This window comes from Heptranchias perlo, chromosome 6 (assembly GCF_035084215.1).
Source record: "Heptranchias perlo isolate sHepPer1 chromosome 6, sHepPer1.hap1, whole genome shotgun sequence".
NCBI classification, from domain to species: domain Eukaryota; kingdom Metazoa; phylum Chordata; class Chondrichthyes; order Hexanchiformes; family Hexanchidae; genus Heptranchias; species Heptranchias perlo.
Window position 1 is genome coordinate 9,691,044 of NC_090330.1, and position 19,109 is coordinate 9,710,152.

Below are 19,109 nucleotides of genomic sequence, written 5' to 3' on the forward strand. Positions count from 1 at the left end.
TTCTATGATTCTATGAAAATGTCACTAGCAATGGGATTGAGAACTGTGTTCACACACATCTGTGCGCTGAGTTGTGGTTAAAAGCCAAACTGTCAAACTTTATTGTTGGTGGAACAAACTGATGTTTTAGATCCATGACATGGGATTACTTTCAAAGCAAAGGATTGAAAAGCCTCTTCCAATCACTGCTACCCAGAACTCACTACAGCATCAGTCAGTCCCATAGGACTATTTATTTATTGAGCTGTCTTCTTTCAAGATGTTAGACCAGTATTCTCCCCATCAACTCCATTTTCACATCCAAGTTGATTCTTGCAGGGTTGGATGTGAAGGTGAAGTTAATGAGGAGAATCATCATTACCAAGTGACAGCTGTGTACAATACAAAGAAAGGAGTCTGACAAAAATGAAGTATTTTGGTCTAAGGTTTGGAGTGGTGTTTACTTCTTGCTTGTGTAAAGAAAAGGTCATTTGTTGTCAATCTTATCAAATTTATAATTTTACAACACAAACCAAAAAGTATATATTTTTTTCTTTTATGAGTGTTAGTGTTCACCAGGATGAGGGATATTAGCAACGCGGAATTTTGGGCACCCATTGTCAATGCCAAGTACTCCCTAATCAAGTATAGCACAGAGTAAACTTGTTCCAGTTTAAAGGATTTGATAGGGTAAATAGAGAGAAATTATTTCTTCTGGTGGGAGAGTCCAGAACAAGGAGGCATAACCTTAAAATTAGAGCTAGGCCATTCAGGGGTGATGTCAGGAAACACTTCTCCACACAAAGGGTAGTGGAAATCTGGAACTCTCTCCCCTCAAAAAAGCTATTGAGATTAGGTCAATTGAAAATTTAAAAACTGAGATTGATAGATTTTTGTTGGGCAAGGGTATTCAGGGTTATGGAACCAAGTGGGTAGATGGAGTTAAGATACAGTTTTAACCATGATCTAATTGAATGGCGGAACAGGCTCGAGGGGCTGAATAGCCTACTCCTGTTCCTATGTTCCTATGTTCTTAACAGTGTGCCTCAGTCCCAACTTCAGAAAACCACCCCTTACTGAGCCAATGTGACATTTTCCATTTCCCATAAACCCCCCTTCCTATGGCCTCTGAGCAAGACACCAGGTTAGTACCAAATTAGGAGCAATTTTATTGTGGGATTAAAGTAAGTTTGTTTGAAAACATGATCAGGAAGCAATTCAATTCAGATACAAACATGCTGTGTTATTTGTTCCTACATCTGTTTGATCGTCATTTCTTTGGTCCCCAGTGCGCCTGTTTTCGGGCGCGATCAGATTTCTTGGCTAATATATTCTATTACAACGAAGAGCTAGCTAAGTTTTACAGCTACCGTTATGTTACAATCATGATCTGATTGAATGGCGGAGCAGGCTCGAGGGGCCGTATGGCCTACTCCTGCTCCTATTTCTTATGTTCTTATGTTCTTACTGTGACTACTCACTTGTCCTATTGCTATTTAATACATTTGTCTTGGAGTTAAAGCCTAAGGTTTTAGTATTTTATTATTCTGGCGCCTTCTGGAAGCATGGGAAAGAACCAGTGGTTGAAATAGTCGGAAAGAGTTCTCTGCTCATTTCTCGGGCATACGACAAATTTTACGTAGCTATCAGAGCAAGTGAAAATACCCTTTGGGATATAGGCAGCTCAGGTTCACCTTCGAGAGTAGTCTGAAACTTGGAAGTCAAAAATATGTAGAGTTACAAAGAAGTAAAAGAACCCCAAAAACATGATTAATATCACCCCACTGATGTTCGTACCTCCCCATCAATGGTTTTCAACACACAATAAAAGAGATTACATTTTGAACAGCCATTACTAAGAGGAATTCACAGAGAATAGTATCACAGAGGAGCCAAAGTGAAACAATGGTTTAATTTTGTGTGTCTCTACATGCATTGACAAACAAAGAAAACCCATTTAGAACAGACATCTCCCATTGAATACGATGCCTGACTCTGATCGTGTGCATTTACTTATATTGGCCACCTACCTACATAACAATCTTTCCACAGAACAATTGGAATCTCAACATAGCCACCGCCCACCCACCCCCACCCTCCCACCACCCAAGGAAACAGTTTCTTCCAAAAATATCTGGTTTACCCTAATATCGCAGAAAATAAAGATAGAAATAACTGTTTCCATCATGCTGCCTTCACAGCTTCTCAAACCGTTACAAGCAGGCAATGTAAAAAGTTGCCTTGTATCTCTCGGCCCAACAATTTGCCATCCTTTAAGTATAGTCATTGGACACAGTATGGGACTGTCATCTCCAGCCTCTGGAGGTCACGAATCTGGCAACCTTTGAACTCCGGCTTGCTACAGTTTGATCACTTCAATAAATGTCCTAATTTTGCAGCTCAGGCACCAGTCGGTCGATCACCTTCTCTCCAGGCTCTAATTGTGTTTGTAGCATTGCAGTGCCTGGTGTAAAAATTATTGTTACTGTGAGTCTGTGCAGAGAATGTTGTAAATTCAATTTACAATGAGAAATTAAACAGGATTACTGATTAATTTGCAGCGCCGTTTAATAAACACACAGTCAGCTTGTCTTCATTATCCCATCCCTGCGTTAATTTATAGTGAATTTTTCATCAATTCCTTAATCGAATTAATATGCTCAAAAATCTTACTGATTAAAGTCCCACATCACTTTCATTTTGACACTCTCCAAACACAAAGGCAATTTTCACTATCACTGTGTCAGATGGTTCACTCTGTGACACACAGAGCAAAATGTGAATTACAGGGTCAGTCCCGACGTAGGCTTTATGCGATGAATGCAAACTGGTCTTGTGGGTTCTTAAGTCATTTGCTTAAAGTGAAAGGAAGAAAGACTTGTATTTACACAGCAGCTTTCACGACCTCAGGGCGTCCCAAAGCGCATTCCAGCCAACGAATTACTTTTGATGTGTAGTTACTGTTGTAATGTGGGAAAAGCAGCAGCCAATTTTGCACACAGCGAGGTCCCACAAACAGCAACGAGATAAATGACCAGATTTTTTTCTAGTGATGATGGTTGAGGGATAATTATTGGCAAGGACACCGGGGAGAACTCCCCTGCTCTTCTTCGAAATAGTGCAATGTGATCTTTTATGTCCACGCAAGAGGGCAGAACGGGCCTCGATTTAATGTTTCATCCGAAAGTCGACACTTCTGACAGTGCAACACTCCCTCAGTACTGCACTGCAAGTGTCAGCCTAGATTTTGTGCTCAATTCTCTGGAGTGGGACTTGAACTCATGACCTTCTGATTCAGAGGCAAGCGTGCTACCCACTGAACGGCAGCTGACACCAGAATCAGAGGGAAAAACAAATGGCTGTATATGAAGGTGCTTAGGATTTTAGAAAAGTAAGTAAAAACTGATACCTGGGAGTTGGAGTTGCTAATGTTGAGGTTAAGGATGAGGTGGTGTCATACTGCATATTTGTAGGCTATAAATAATCATCAGACTCCGAATCTGTTTTAAAGTGCAGTCGAATGACTATACAAGCGAGTAATTTGATTTTCAGTCTCGGTAGATGTTCGTAAGCCCTTCTGAGCTTTTGCTTGTTTGCATTATAATGCCATCTAAACCTCTGGGCTGTATCCCCCGCAAATCATAGAATGGTTACAGCACAGGAGGCCATTCGGCCCATCAAGCCCTTGCCAGCTCTCTGCAAGAGCAATCCAGCTAGTCCCACTCCCCCGCCCTTTCCCCGTAGCCCTGCAGATTTTTTCCCTTCAAGTACTTATCCAATTCCCTTTTGAAAGCCGTGATTGCATCTGCCTCCACCACCCTATCAGGCAGTGCATTCCAGATCATAACCACTTGCTGCGTAAAAAAGATTTTCCTCATGTTGCCTTTGGTTCTTTTGCCAATCACCTTAAATCTGTGGCCTCGTCCCATCCACCAATGGGAAGAGTTTCTCTCTATCTACTCCGTCTAGATCCCTCATGATTTTGTACGCCCCTATCAAATATTCGCTGCTCTAAGGAGAACAACCCCAGCTTCTCCAGTCTATCCACGTAACAAAAGTCCCTCATCCCTGGAACTATTCTATAAATCTTTTCTGTACCCCCCTCTAAGGCCTTCACATCCTTCCTAAAATGCGGTGCCCAAAATTGGACACAATACTACAGTTGTGGCCGAATCAGAGTTTTATAAAGGTTCATCATAACCTCCTTGCTTTTGTACTCTATGCCTCTGTTTATAAAGCCCAGGATCCCGTATGCTTTTTAAACCGCTTTCTCAACCTGCCCTGCCACCTTCAATGACCTGTGCACATTTACCCCCAGGTCTCTCTGTTCCCGCACCCCCTTTAGAATTGTACCCTTTAGCTTATAATGCCTCTCCTCGTTCTTCCTACCAAAATGTATCACTTCGCACTTCTCTGCATTAAATTTCATCTGCCACATATCTGCCCATTCTACCAGCCTGTCTATGTCCTCTTGAAGGCTATTACTATCCTCCTCACTGTTCACTACACTTCCAAGTTTTGTGTCATTTGCAAATTTTGAAATTGTGCCCTGTACAACCAAGTCCAAGTTATTAATATATATCAAAATAAGTAGCGATCCCTGGGGAACACCCACTGTACACCTTCCTCCAGTCCAAAAAACAATCGTTCACCACTACTCTCTGTTTCCTGCCTCTTAGCCAATTTCGTATCCATGCAGTTATATATTATAGAATATAAAAAGACCGGTTGGGAGACTGTGCTCTGGATCAGTTTTCCATCCCACAAACTGGAACAGGATGGGGTGGTTCATTCGTGATATAGCTGGTACCTGTCAGCACTACAGACTGAGTATAGATCAAACTGAAAGATTAAATTTTGAAATCCTGTCACAAAAATATGTGCACACATCACAAATTGCGGATCTCGTGGCATTTTGCAAGGTTTACCGATTTAAATCTTATTCAAGCATTTTTTGTACAGATTTAGTACTACGCAGAGAACATACTTGCCACATTGACTGGGTAGCTGACACAACAGCAGTTTTAAAGGGCTGCTGCTGTGCCTTAAAGCTAAAGTGACCAATGTACAACAGGTCCATTAGCTGAGCTTCCAAACTTGGAAGGAGAGAGTCATGCATGAAGAGGCCAGGGCAGAGGGAGGATTGCTGTCTTTACAGATTTTGCTGCAGGAGATTTGTCATATTTGGACCCGAGCTGCACCTTCCTCAAAAGACTGCAGCAAGGCTTGTGTGGACAAGGTCACTGAGCAATCAATGCATTGTCCCTGTTGAGGAGGAGGGCTGCTCAGATTGTCGACCCAAGGAAGTTTTCCAGCATAGGTATATCCAGCGGTTAGCTGCATCTAGTTAAATGGTGTGACATGCCTGCAACGAGCAGTATCTCCTAAACAACTGTGCCTTGACTTTGCATGGTTCTCATTTGGGGCAACCTAGCCTAACCCAGTAGCTCATATTGATGTATAATACATCTTGCATCTTTCAACGAAACCTTGTTAACCATCAGGAAAATTATAATTATCAGGAAAGATTGAACAAGCTGGGGCTCTTTTCTCTAGAAAAGAGAAGGCTGAGGGGTGACCTAATGGAGGTCTGTAAAATTATGAAGAGGTTTGATAGGGTAGATGGAGAGAAGATATTTCCACTTATGGGGGAGTCCAAAACTAGTCATAAATATAAGATAGTCACTAATAAATCCAATAAGGAATTCAGGAGAAACTTCTTTACCCAGAGAGTGGTTAGAATGTGGAACTTTCTACCACCTGGAGTAATTGAGGCTACTAGCATTTAAGGGGAAGTTAGATAAGTACACGAGGGAGACAAGAATAGAAGCATACGATGATAGGGTGAGATGAAGTAAGGTGGAAGGAGGCTTGTGTGGTGCATAAATGCCGGCATGGACCAGTTGGGTCGAATGGCGTGTTTTCTTGCTGTAAAATTCTATGTATTTATTCATTTTAATGTTTGTATAGGTAACAGAATAATTTCTAGCTAATTGAACTGGCTTAGGGAAAAGAACAGAAAGAAATGACAGGACTGTGCAGGAGATACTTGATACACAAGGCATATATATGCACCATTTGTAAGCCATTGAAAGTATCAGGCTTCCTGAATACCCCAGCTGATTGCTAATTTATAATGGAACAGATTGCTCCATTTAATTCACATCCATCCCATCAGTTTGAATGGCTAAATGTTCCTGACAGTAACTAATACTGCGCAAACTGTTAAACCACACGCTATCCAGGTTTTTTTTTTGCGATGCATACTACTGTTCATGGAATGGCATTTATTTATTTATTTTTTGGTAAATAATTTTAATTGAAATTTCAGTTTTATGAATTCTATGCTTTCCACAACTGGGAGACATCCTTCTCAACCATTTTATTTTAGTTGGCATGTGCTAAAGTTAAGCAGTGCCCCTGAGAAAAGCAGCAGGGGCACGCAAGAATCCAAGCCGGCAGAATCGGACAGTTTGCCCCCACCCCAAGCTCCAACTCCAGTTCCACTATTTCAAAACATCACGGGGTTGAGAGGTGCGTGGGGTGAGAAGGAAGTCCTCTTCCAGTGTTGCTCTTCACCTGACTCCCAGACAGATGGAATGAAAATTACACAAGTGGATTCTCAGATCCTGTGAGGAAGGACTTGGCACCACCTGCTCACCATCTTTCTCTGCCAGGCAGACCTGCGCTGCACCGGCTGAAACCATGTTTCTTTGTCTCATCAGTTCAGTCTTCCAGAAGATGGATCCATAGCCCTTTGTTGTATTTCAGTTCAGCTGGAGGCAGTGTTGACTTCAAGTAGTCACCTGACCAGTTTTGAGTTGAACAGTCTGGGTTCGTTGAGTAATTTTGATAAGTAAAGACCTGACACCGAAAGTCTGTTCGTAAAACGAGCCTATTTACGAGCATGTGCAATCTAGCTCATTTTGAATTCATGCCTGAGCTTGCAGATCCATTTTATATTCACCCACATGCACTCACGTATTTTTTGCACTCACATTACATTAGCATATGAAAAGAAGGTAAGAAAAGACCATCAGGCTCATCAAGCCCGCTCTATTTCATTCAATGGTGTAACCCTCAACCAACATCACTTTTAAAAAAAAGATTATCTGTCAATTGTCACACTGCTGTTTGTGAGACCTTGCTGTGCTCAAATTGGCTGCCGGGTTTCCTATGTTACAACAGTGACTGTACTTTAGAAGTACTTCATTGGCTGTAAAGTGCTTCGGGACGTCCTGAGGTCGTAAAAGGCGCTATATAAATGCAAGTTCTTTCTTTCTATTCATTCATTCCCTAACCATACCATGTCCATGAAATTTCTCTCTGACTCCCTAAGGCAATCCAGCCCAATAGACCACGGCTGCCGATGACTCATCACAATCACAAGTAACTAGCAATTTACCTTCATAACTGGAAATGTCCTATTCTGTCCAGAACTTTCCAATTACCGTCTTAAAGGAGTGTAAAGACTCTATACTTAACATGTCTCGGCAGTTTGTTCCAGGGTGTAATGACTCTCTGTGACAGGAAATACTTTCTGTCTCTAACCTCGTAGCCTAGGCATGACCCCAAGTCCTACCATCCCTCCATTTCAAATAACATATCTAATTGGAACGTATTCAATCCATTTCTCGTTTGAAAACTTCAATCACACCCTCTCTAAACCTGGATTTCTCCAAACTAACAATGGAACCTATCCTCACAACTTGGAGCTCTAAGATTTGAACTCCCACCTTTGCGTCCTCTTCAGAGTCTCAAAATCCTTCATCACGTGAAGGCATCAAAACTGGACGTTGTGGGGGGGGGGAGGGGCGAAATTTGTCTTGGGCAGTGTAGCGCAAAACAGGTGATGGTGAATCAGCAGCCCCTTTTACATTTCTCCCTATATAATTGGAGCTGGATACGGTGTTGACTTCAAGTAGTCACCTGACCAGTTTTGAGTTGGACACTCTGGGTTCGTTGAGTAATTTTGATAAGTAAAAACTCCATTTCAGGTCACTTACTGAATGGAGATTTAGAACCCCCCCCCCCCCCCGCCCCATAATACTACATTGATCTGCTGCCCTTCTGATGTGTAAAGAGTTCCCTGTCTTGCACTTGTTTGTTGAGAGGCCTGTAGCATGTGCCAAGGATCAACTTTGGACCAACCCTATGCTCTACCTACACCTAAACCACTTTACCCACCCAATATTATCCCTTTCCATTGCAATATTATCCTTATTTGTTTTATAAATAAAGGAACACTCTATTTCTTGTGATCCAACCTACCCTTATAGATTCCCATGTAACCGTTCAAATGCATTTCCAATCAATCACTATTCCCAACTAGATTTCAGAGATACCAATTACAACAACAACTTGCATTTATATAGTGCCTTTAATGAAGTAAAATGTCCCATTACATTGAAACTCTCTGGAAGCACAAGCCTGTAATTCCAGCATTTTATTTCTACTACTCACATCATTAGGGTCAAAACATTTCAAGGAATTTCATGCATGTCTTACTACCTTGATCCCTGTAGTTGAAGTTCATTAATTTGTCACTGCAATTACCACTGCTTTCCCCAGTGTTCATGGAGTGATACACACATGAGTGACAGTATCCCCAAACTTCCTATTCATTATATCATTCATACTCGTGTGTACAGTACCCTTGCTTTCTCCCTTCATAAACCATCTACCCTACTATCTATTCCCCTAACCCTAGCTCACCAAAAAACACATAACTGCCCCACTGAACTGTTTCATTTTTCATTTATACGTAAGCATGAAGACCGAAGAACATACGAAAATGACAGGCAGGTAAAGATCAGCTGGTCCATCAAGCCTGGCCCACACCCATGGTGGCTGGAGCATCATGACCAGATACTTCCTCCTCCCACCCTCCCCGCAACCGTGTAATCTCCTGGGAGAGGTAAAGAAAAATACAAGAGAAAAACCCAGGGCTAATAATGGAAAAAATACTCCAGAAAATTCCTCTCCGACCCCCTGCGCTTGTATATGCATTTCGCACATATACAAGTGGCCACGTTTCGTGCGTCATACACAGGCGACTTCCATACCAGAACCTGCCCTGTCATCCGAGCCCTGCCCCTCTGCCCCACCACCCCCGCCCAGTTTTTGCGACTGAGCTGACTAGGGTATGCCCGCCACGGTACTTTTGTCGCCTAAAATGGTTCCACTTTCAATTTCAGCGGCAGTGATGCTGGTGCCCCAGAGAAATACTGAGGAGGGATTTGAAGAGCACTTTGTCGTGAACTACCTTGGACACTTCGTGTTGACCCATCTTCTCCTAGACACCTTGAGGCGGTCGGGGAGCTATGACCACCACAGTCGAATTATCACCGTTTCTTCAGCCACTCACTATATCGCAGAGCTAAACCTTAACGACTTGCAAAGCAGGTAAGAGTTTGAGCCATGGGTGTATGGCAGCAAAATATAAGCTCTTGTGGGCTTATGTATAAGCCTTTTTTTTAACCGGTGGTAAAGTGCATCAGACTGTACTTCTGGGAACTTGAGCTTAAATTGAGCTCAGACTAATCAGACAGAAGTTTTTCTATAGGTTTAAGTGCTCTATGTGCAATGAGTTTGGACAGGTTCAATCCAGATCCTATGGGGCACGGGCTAACAGTGTAAAACTGCCCCTATTTGGGACTAAGTTGGCAGCCATGCTCCTGGAGGCCACAGGACGACAGGTATATGGGAAATGGAAAAAATGCCACATTAGCCCAGTAGGAGGTGCACTTCTGAGGTTGGGACTGAAGGACGTTGTTGGGGGAAGCTTATTCTGTGCTATATTTGAGCAAGGAATGCATGGCACTTGACACTGTGTTCCCAAAGTGTTTGATCGTCACTAAATATCCCTCATCTTGGTCAACACTAACACTCACAAAAGAATTTAAAAAATAACCTTGATGATGTGTGCTATACAACTGTAAATTTGGCAGATTTATATTTAAAAGTTAATGACCTGCTTAGGGTTTCTTATTATATAGAGCACTAGGCTTTCTCATTATGTGTAGAGCACATCACTATATTGGACAATGTCTGTTAGTTCAGATAGGAATCAAAGATTTTGAGTCCTCAGCCCCATGATTTTAATGCCCATTTCTTTGATGTTGATTCACCCGTTCCTTTACCCTGGTATCTGGGTTTGAAGCACACTGGGGTAGATCTTGACTTTGCGCGACAGTGTAAAACAGGTGATAGTGAGTGGGCAGCCCGTTTTACATCTCTCCCCATTGTTATCTCCATTGAAGTCAAAATCGGAAGAGATGTAAAACGGGCTGGCGGCTCGCTATCACCCGTTTTACATCATCGTGCCATTGACCTTGCGGTGGAGAGTAGTGCTATGTATAAAAAAAGACATCACCAAGTGACACCTGGAAGAATAAAGTGCATGAGGGATGTTGTTATTTGGTAGCTTTTGTTTCTTAGCCTCAGGGTACCTACAGTTCCACTGGTACCAGTAACTCTCTACCTTGTCTGAGTGTCAATTCTTTAGTAAAAGATTTAAAATGCTGGGAATCTGAAACAAAACTGCATACAGTTTTGGTCTCCATACTTAAGAAAAGACATACTTGCTCTCGAGGCAGTACAAAGAAGGTTCACTCGGTTAATCCCGGGGATGAGGAGGCGGACATATGAGGAGAGGTTGAGTAGATTGGGACTCTACTCATTGGAGTTCAGAAGAATGAGAGGCGATCTTATTGAAACATATAAGATTGTGAAGGGGCTTGATCGGGTGGATGCAGTAAGGATGTTCCCAAAGATGGGTGAAACTAGAACTAGGGGGCATAATCTTAGAATAAGGGGCTGCTCTTTCAAAACTGAGATGAGGAGAAACTTCTTCACTCAGAGGGTGGTAGGTCTGTGGAATTTGCTGCCCCAGGAAGCTGTGGAAGCTACATCATTAGATAAATTTAAAACAGAAATAGACAGTTTTCTAGAAGTAAAGGGAATTAGGGGTTATGGGGAGCGGGCAGGAAATTGGACATGAAGCTGAGTTCGGATCGGTCAATGCCCTGTGGGTGGCGGAGAGGGCCCAGGGCCTGTGTGGCCGGGTCCTGCTCCTACTTCTTGTGTTCTTTAGATTTGTGGTTGGGATCAGATCAGCCATGATCTTATTGAATGGCGGAGCAGGCTCGAGGGGCCGATTGGCCTACTCCTGCTCCAATTTCTTATGTTCTTATGTTCTTAAAAACTGAAAATGCTCGAAACAGACAGCAGGTCAGCCAGTATCTGTGACGACGACAAGCCAGTTAACATTTAGGGCTTGGCCCTACTTCAGAATGGAAAAACAAATTTTGATAGATTCAGTTCTGAAGATGGGCTGAGCCGGAATTATTAACTTGTCCGTTCTCTTCACAGAAGCTGACTGACCTATTCTGTGCTTTCAGCATTTTTCTGTTTCTGTTCCTGTTCATTCCTTATATTTCAGTGAAAGCAGTAAGTACTGTCATGCTCTTTAACTATCCTCACCTGGTGTCCATATATATGAGCAATGATTTTAAAGAGTGGGGGGGGGGGGGGGGTGAGCTGGAATGGTGCAGGCGGCCCCCTCTGGAGAGTCCAGGGACGTGGAGGACCGGCTGATCTAAACGTCTGATCCTCATTTGAATAAATATTCTCAGAATCCCACCCAAACTCAGCCAGATCCACTACCTGGCTGATTTCCACCCCACCCCCCTACCCCATCTTCCTATTGTCTTTACCATTGCACCCCGAGCTGTGATCAGCTAATTCAGCACAGACCAGGGATCGAACTTGAGACCCTCTTGATCAGTATGACTCATTTGCTCATTTATCCACCAACCCATTTGGGTAGTTTGTTGCGATTGTGGGTGGAATTTCTGTGAGGACTCGTCCTACTCACATGCCGTAATTTTGGGAACAATGGGAACTCCAGAGAAATGGGCGCTCTTTCGCCAAAGTTACGGCAGACAAGCGGGAGAAACCTCACGGAAACTTGCCCCCCCACCCCCTGTACTTTCTTCCCCTTCGTTGTACTCATGTGGGCTGAAAACTGCAGAAATAGCTTCCACATTTCTGTGGTTCCTGATTCACAGCAGCTCTTGACTTTACCATAGATTCATTTAAGGAGAAGCTAGATAAACACATGAGGGAGAAAGGAATAGAAGGGTATGCTGATAGGGTTACATGAAGATGGGAGGGAGGAGGCTCGTGTGGGGCCTGTTTCTGTGCTGTGTGGGAGGAGGCTCGTGTGGGGCCTGTTTCTGTGCTGTGTGGGAGGAGGCTCGTGTGGGGCCTGTTTCTGTGCTGTGTGGGAGGAGGCTCGTGTGGGGCCTGTTTCTGTGCTGTGTGGGAGGAGGCTCGTGTGGGGCCTGTTTCTGTGCTGTGTGGGAGGAGGCTCGTGTGGGGCCTGTTTCTGTGCTGTAAATTCGATGTAATTCCAGGTATTGATTTTGCCAATGTTTTCCTTTGTGAAAAAAAGGCCAAAATCTCTCACCAATAAGGAAGAGGGGGATAAATCACCTAAGGCTCTTGCTCCTGATCACTCGCCAGTGATCCATTCACCAAAAATTGTGCCAAAAATGAATTTTTGCAACTTTTCTTTAAAAAAGTGATCACCACAATGTTCAATACCTGCTCAAAATTTATTTTCAGCTGTGAATTCACTTGTGAGTTATCCAGTCTTATCTCATTAGTCAAAGCACAAAGTCTAGTACTTCAGAGGGAAGTAGTATATCCCCGGACATTTGTAGTGCTAGCTTTGTATTAAAGTTATTCTATTTGGAATACACCTCTGGATGATTCAACAGGTGTGTTCTAAAAGCCTGTTACCTCACAGTGGGGTATTATTTCCTCTCGTTGCTATGTGTAACATCATCATATATGATGTTACGCATAGCATAGTATAAATTAGGGCTAGGCCGTTCAGGGGTGATGTCAGAAAGCACTTCTTCACACAAAGGGTGGTGGAAATCTGGAACTCTCTTCCCCCAAAACCTGTTGAGTCTGGGGGTCAATTGAAAATTTCAAAACTGAGATTGATAGATTTTTGTTAGGCAGGGGTATTAAGGGTTACGGAACCAAGGCGGGTTGATGGAGTTAAGAAACAGATCACCCATGATCTAACTGAATGGCAGAACAGGCTCGCAGGGCTACCCCTGTTCCTATGTTCCTAAACGTATTGGTGAAAGTTTCCAATTGTCACTATTTCTAGCTGAAGGATGTCTTCATGAGTTTACTAGAAAGAGCAAACAGGGAGTCATCACAGACGCTTTTCCAAAATTACTAGGTAGAGGAATTCTTACTGTGACTGCGGAAGATTTTTTATCAGTGTGTTAGAACTAGAACAGAGCAGCTGTAAAGTAGACCCAGAGACGTTCAATGAATACAGATGAGTCCATGTTTTACGCTTGCATTCACAAAACAACGATGCAGTTTTTGTTATAGAAGTGCAGGTGCTGTGTGTGCGTCCTGTCTTTTGTGTCCAAGTGGAGGGTGACCTGACAGCAAGAATGGGAGAAAAAAACAGAGTACATAAAAGATAAATGAAGCCATAATTTCGACCCAGCCTCTGTGCCGCCTACTACTTTAATAAGATGCAAGCTAGCTCCATCCCATTATGTTCAGGAGGTGGGTGGTAGCTCTTCTAGTGGTTGGTTTGTGAATTTTGCCCCGTAGCTCCTACTGTATTCATGTCACAGCACTAATAATCAGAGTATCATTTGTAAGCTTTAGGGAACTGCAAAGGCTTGTGGAATACCAATACTGATTTCTCTCACCTTGAATATTTATACCACGGTGATGCAATTATGAAAGAAAAATGAATCCCCAGAACCCATGAAAGTAAAAACGGAAGAATTTGCAGCAACAGGAAGAGGGCATAAGGCCCAGCAATTCCACTGCATTTGATAAACTAACCTCACCTACCCACCTTCTCACCAAATCCCTCAATCCTTCCACTCTCCAGAAACACATCTAATTGCCTATTGACTCCATTTAAACTGACCACGTCATTGGACTTTCCTGGTAACTTATTCCCTAACTGTATTACCTTTTGTGGAAAAATACATTCCATCTTTGGTTCCTGATCTTTATCTTGTTCCCCCTAATGCTTGAAGCTTTTGACTCTGTAGATCAGCGTAGTCAATTCTATTCCAAGTTAAGTAGGTCACTTCAAAGTCTGCTTTCCAAAGAAAATGAGCCCAACTTCATGTTAGTTTATACTAAAATCCTTATATAACATCTATCCTTGGTACATAGTTTTAAAAAAGGCATCTATCTCATTCATCTCATATGCCATTGCTGTTCCTGACAGTAAGTACATGCATCTAAATTCTCCACTCCGACCACAGTAAATGGTAAATAGCAGGAGACATCCATTAAATTACTTTAGATTATAATTTAAAAGAAGAATGGCTGGCTTAAGTTGTGTATTACAAAGCTGTAAGATGTGCTTGGCATTCAGATGACTTTATAAACCCACAGGAACAAAGCTGTTCTGATTTAGGACCTGGTCTGTATCCTTGTGTATTCCATCCCAGTAACACATGATTTAAGACAGCTGTTGTCATATTTGTTGGAAGGATTTCTGGTGCCAGCTTTAAATCAGAATGAGCTTCATACCCATTAACCCTCTCTACTCTATTGATTCAAACGCGCCAGTTTTTATTTTAATTCATATTGGAAACCAGGCTTGCATTCAGCTTTAGATCTGATGCATTCCAAAAGATAATTGACGAAAAATGAGCAAAACTAACATGAATGATAAAGTGCACTAATCAGATAGAAGGTGAAATTCAGGCACATTGAAATCATTGGAGATGAAAATTGAGCAGTTTCTATAACAGGCAGCTGGTCTGCCTCACCTGTTTTACGCCCAGATGGCAAGTTGAAAATCTACCTCGTTGTTCACTATGTTGAAGGGCTCAACTACCAGGGCAAACAAGTTAGAACTTAGGAAGTTAGAAGAATGAAGGGAAGTCACCTAAAGGGTAATAGAGTTGTACAATAATTTATCAGGGAAAGCCATTGAAGCAGACAGTATATATATATTCGAGAGATGATCAAATTGATTTGTGGAGAGAGAAAGCATCAAGGTGATAAAGCAGGTATGTGAGGCGAATCTCTGAAAAAGGCTTTTTTTGTTCCTAAAACTTCTTGTGTACAATGGGCCAACTCTGTGAGAGTATATCTCGGTCTTCAGCAATCAAACAGAATATAAACATGTAGGGAGACTGAATGGATCTGTGGGATAAACACTACCGCCTTCAAACAAGAGCAAGAGGATGAAAGTCCCTTCTGTTTACCAGTAAGGGTCCTACATAAAATGAGTTAGCACAGTCTCAGTCCAGTCCCTTGTGGGCACAGGCCCACAGCATTAAAGTCCCGTAATGTGGAACTAACTGCACTCGGAGAGGTCCAGTTGGCTGGTGGGGGAGATGGAAAAATGTCACAATGGTGCAATAGTGGGTGTTCTTCTGAGGTTGGGACTGAGGACACATTGCTGAGCAGAGTAGGAAGTCTCTGCAACTGACTCTGCTATACTTAGCCTGAAAGTACTTGAAGTTAAGATTGGTTGCCTGAAATGAAAAGTGTTCCCAAAGAATCATAGAAAGGTTACAGCACGGAAGGAGGTCATTCAGCCCATCAAGTCCGTGCCGGCTCTATGCAAAAGCAATCCAGCTAATCCCACTCCCCCGCCCTATCCCTGTAGCCTGCAAATTTTTTCCTTTCAATTACTAATCCAGTTCCCTTTTGAAAGCCATGATTGAATCTGCCTCCACCACCCCCTCTGGCAGTGCATTCCAGATCCCAACCACTCGCTGTGTGAAATAGTTATTCCTCTTGTCACCTTTGGTTCTTTTGCCAATCATCTTAAATCTATGTCCTCTGGTTCGTGACCCTTCTGCCAATGTGAACAGTTTCTCTCTATCCACTCTGTCTAGATCCTTCATGTTTTGAATACCTCTATCAAATCTCCTCTCAACCTTCTCTGTTCCAAGGAGAACAACCCCAGCTTCTCCAGTATATTCACGTAACTAAAGTCCCTCATCCCTGGAATCATTCTGGTAAATCTCTTCTGCACGCTCTCTAAGGCCTTCACATCTTTCCTAAAGTGCAGTGCCCAGAACTGGACACAATACCCCAGCTGTGGCTGAACCAGTGTTTTATAAAGGTTCATGTTGACTTCCTTGCTTTTGTACTCTATGCCTCTATTTATAAAGTCCAGGATCCCATATGCTTTTTTAACCACTTTCTCAACCTGCCCTGCTCCTTCAACAATTTGTGTACATATACCCCCAGATCTCTCTGTTCCCGTAACCCTTTTAGAATTATGCTCTCTAGTTTATATTGCCTCTCCTCGTTCTTCCTACCGAAATGTATCACCTCGCATTTTTCTGCGTTAAATTTCTTCTGCCACGTGTCCGCCCATGCCACCAGCCTGCCTCTATCCTCTTGAATTCTATCACTATCCTCCTCACTGTTCACTACTTTCCAAGTTTTGTGTCATCTGCAAATTTTGAAATTGTGCTGTGTACACCCAAGTCAAAGTCATTAATATTTATCAAGAAAAACAGTGATCCTAGTACTGACCCCTGGGGAACACCACTGTACACCTCTCTCCAGTCCGAAAAACAGTCGTTCACCACTACTATCTGTATCCATGCTGCTACTGCTTCAATCTTGATGACAAGCCTATTATGTGGCACTTTATCAAACGCCTTTTGAAAGTCCATATATACCACATCAACTGCATGACTCTCATCTTTATGAGTACAAAATTTTACCCCAGAGAGAATTTTTGCACAGGTTCTGCTTTCATGAGGAAAACTAATATGAAGTATATCAAATTGTATATAAAAATAGTGCTTTAGTAGAAGACCACGGTGGTTATTTTGGCAATCGTCTTAGGCCAGGAATAGAATGCCAAACAGAAGCAAACCAAAAGATTAGTGGAGAAGGTTGATGAGCATGGGCATTGATATGCAGGATAAATCTGTGACTAATAGGACCCGGTGGGAATTGAAGGAAGTCACTGATTAAATAAATGCTGTCTAACTTAATACAGATTATCTACTTGATGATCCCACACCTGACAGCATGCATACTCCAAGTAAGCCTAACCAGAGAGTCAAGGAGAAACCTAGAGCAATTGTCTTTTGGCTGCATTTGGTACAGCGATAAAATAAAGATTGCAAATGCTGGCTGACAGATGAAGGACGTCACGTACAAAGGTTGTGGACTTGCTTTCCCTTTCAAGACAATAGTTGTCAATAGTTCTCTTTAGTCAGGGAATGGAGCCAACACAATGACATTGAAAGCAAACTTCACGCTCAAAGACATCGGGTCAGATTTTGGATTATGGTAAAAAAAATACTATATATTAACAAAAAAAAAATCGATATTTCTGGTGACACTTCAATTCGAGTGAATATTAATAGCTGTCCTGGAAAGAAAATTCAGTGAATTACTTCCTCATATATAGCTCAAGGTTCTTTTTTTAAAAACAAACCTCTCCATTTTCTCCCCTCCTCTCTGCTGAAATAAGGCTTCCTTGGACCAGGTGCTCTTCCATACTTTTCCCCAAATGGCCATTCTTGATGTGGCTGCCCATGCAATGAGTGTCAGCAGGCTTTTGTTTAAAGGCTATCATAGTTAAGGCCAATTCTGTCTTCCATTAACATGCTCTTGCCAGCAAGAGTGGGAACCCTGGATGCCCTCCTTAATCCAGGGAACATGATCCCGATTTAAATATTTAAATACGGCTTCCACCTGTTCCAGGTGGGAGCATCGGGTGGCTATTTTGAGGCCTGCTCAAAAATCAAGTCTGGGCGGACCTCAGGCAGCCAGTGGATGGGACTTATTTTTCTTAAATTTTGGCTTGCCACTGCCCTGTTTTCCAGGGTAAATGGGACGATAGACGTATGAAAATCGGTCCCATGGTTTCCACTTTCCGGTATCTCAGCCAATTTTTAAAAAATTCATTCATGGGATGTGGGCGTCGCTGGCGAGGCCGGCATTTATTGCCCATCCCTAATTGCCCTTGAGAAGTGACCATTCTTCATGTGAACAGTGGAGGCTGTCACAGCTGAGCCTCAATCTAAAAATAAATTCGCCCTCTTCCTCCCCTAAAATGTTGACTTATGTTGGGAATGGTTTCCATGGACACTGGTCACCCTCTGGTCCTTCATCCACGTAACCATTCTTCACCTGTGAACTGTGGGAGTCATCACAGCTGACCCCAGTCCTATCCTTACCTGCTGTCCACACATACGCATGTTCCAACAGGAATAGCAATCAGGGGTGACAATCCAGGTTGCTTTTTTCCCCCAACGTCCCCTAGCTCAAAGACACTAAGGTCAATTGTTTAGTCTCTACCACAGTGCCAGCTGAGATTGGTGAACTAAGCACAGACTGTGGATCAAACACGGGACACAGTGCATTTACCAACTCAGTCATCAGGACTACCCATTCAGCTCTTTCAGAATGCATTTTCATAAACAAGTAGAGTCTCCACCGCTTATAGCAGGCTTGTTGATGTTATCAAATTAAAAACAATTATGATGATGTCCGCCACCCTAAACATTCACTCCCTTCACCACCGGCGCACAGTGCCTGCAGTGTGTACCATCCACAGGATGCACTGCAGCAACTCACCAAGGCTTCATCGACAGCACCTCCCAAACCTGCGACCTCTACCACCTAGAAGGACAAGAGCAGCAGGCACATGGGAACAACACCACCTGCATGTTCCCCTCCAAGTCACACACCATCCCGACTTGGAAATATATCACCGTTCCTTCATCGTCGCTGGGTCAAAATCCTGGAACTCCCTTCCTAACAGCACTGTGGGAGAACCTTCACCACACGGACTGCAGCGGTTCAAGAAGGCGGCTCACCACCACCTTCTCAAGGGCAATTAGGGATGGGCAATAAATGCCGGCCTTGCCAGCGACGCCCACATCCTATGAACGAATAAAAAAAAAACGCGATTTGCCCGTTATACACGGTGGACAATAAAACCAAAAAGTGAAGTAACCAACATACCTTTTAAAAAAAAACAGGAAGTCTCCACTTAGCAACTGTCTCTCTCCGACTTGTAAACAATTTTACAACACCAAGTTATAGTCCAGCAATTTTATTTTAAATTCACA

At 42.8% G+C, this 19,109-nt stretch overlaps 1 protein-coding gene across 2 annotated transcripts in view; it reads left to right on the plus strand.

Annotated features, from left to right (window-relative positions):
- dhrsx (dehydrogenase/reductase (SDR family) X-linked) overlaps positions 1 to 19,109 on the plus strand; it is a 179,938-nt gene that overhangs the window by 122,984 nt on the left and 37,845 nt on the right. For both annotated transcript variants that reach the window (XM_067985724.1, XM_067985725.1), the window contains exon 5: positions 9,177 to 9,384. In XM_067985724.1, coding sequence (XP_067841825.1) covers positions 9,177 to 9,384 — 208 coding nt within the window. The remainder of the gene's footprint in view (positions 1 to 9,176; positions 9,385 to 19,109) is intronic.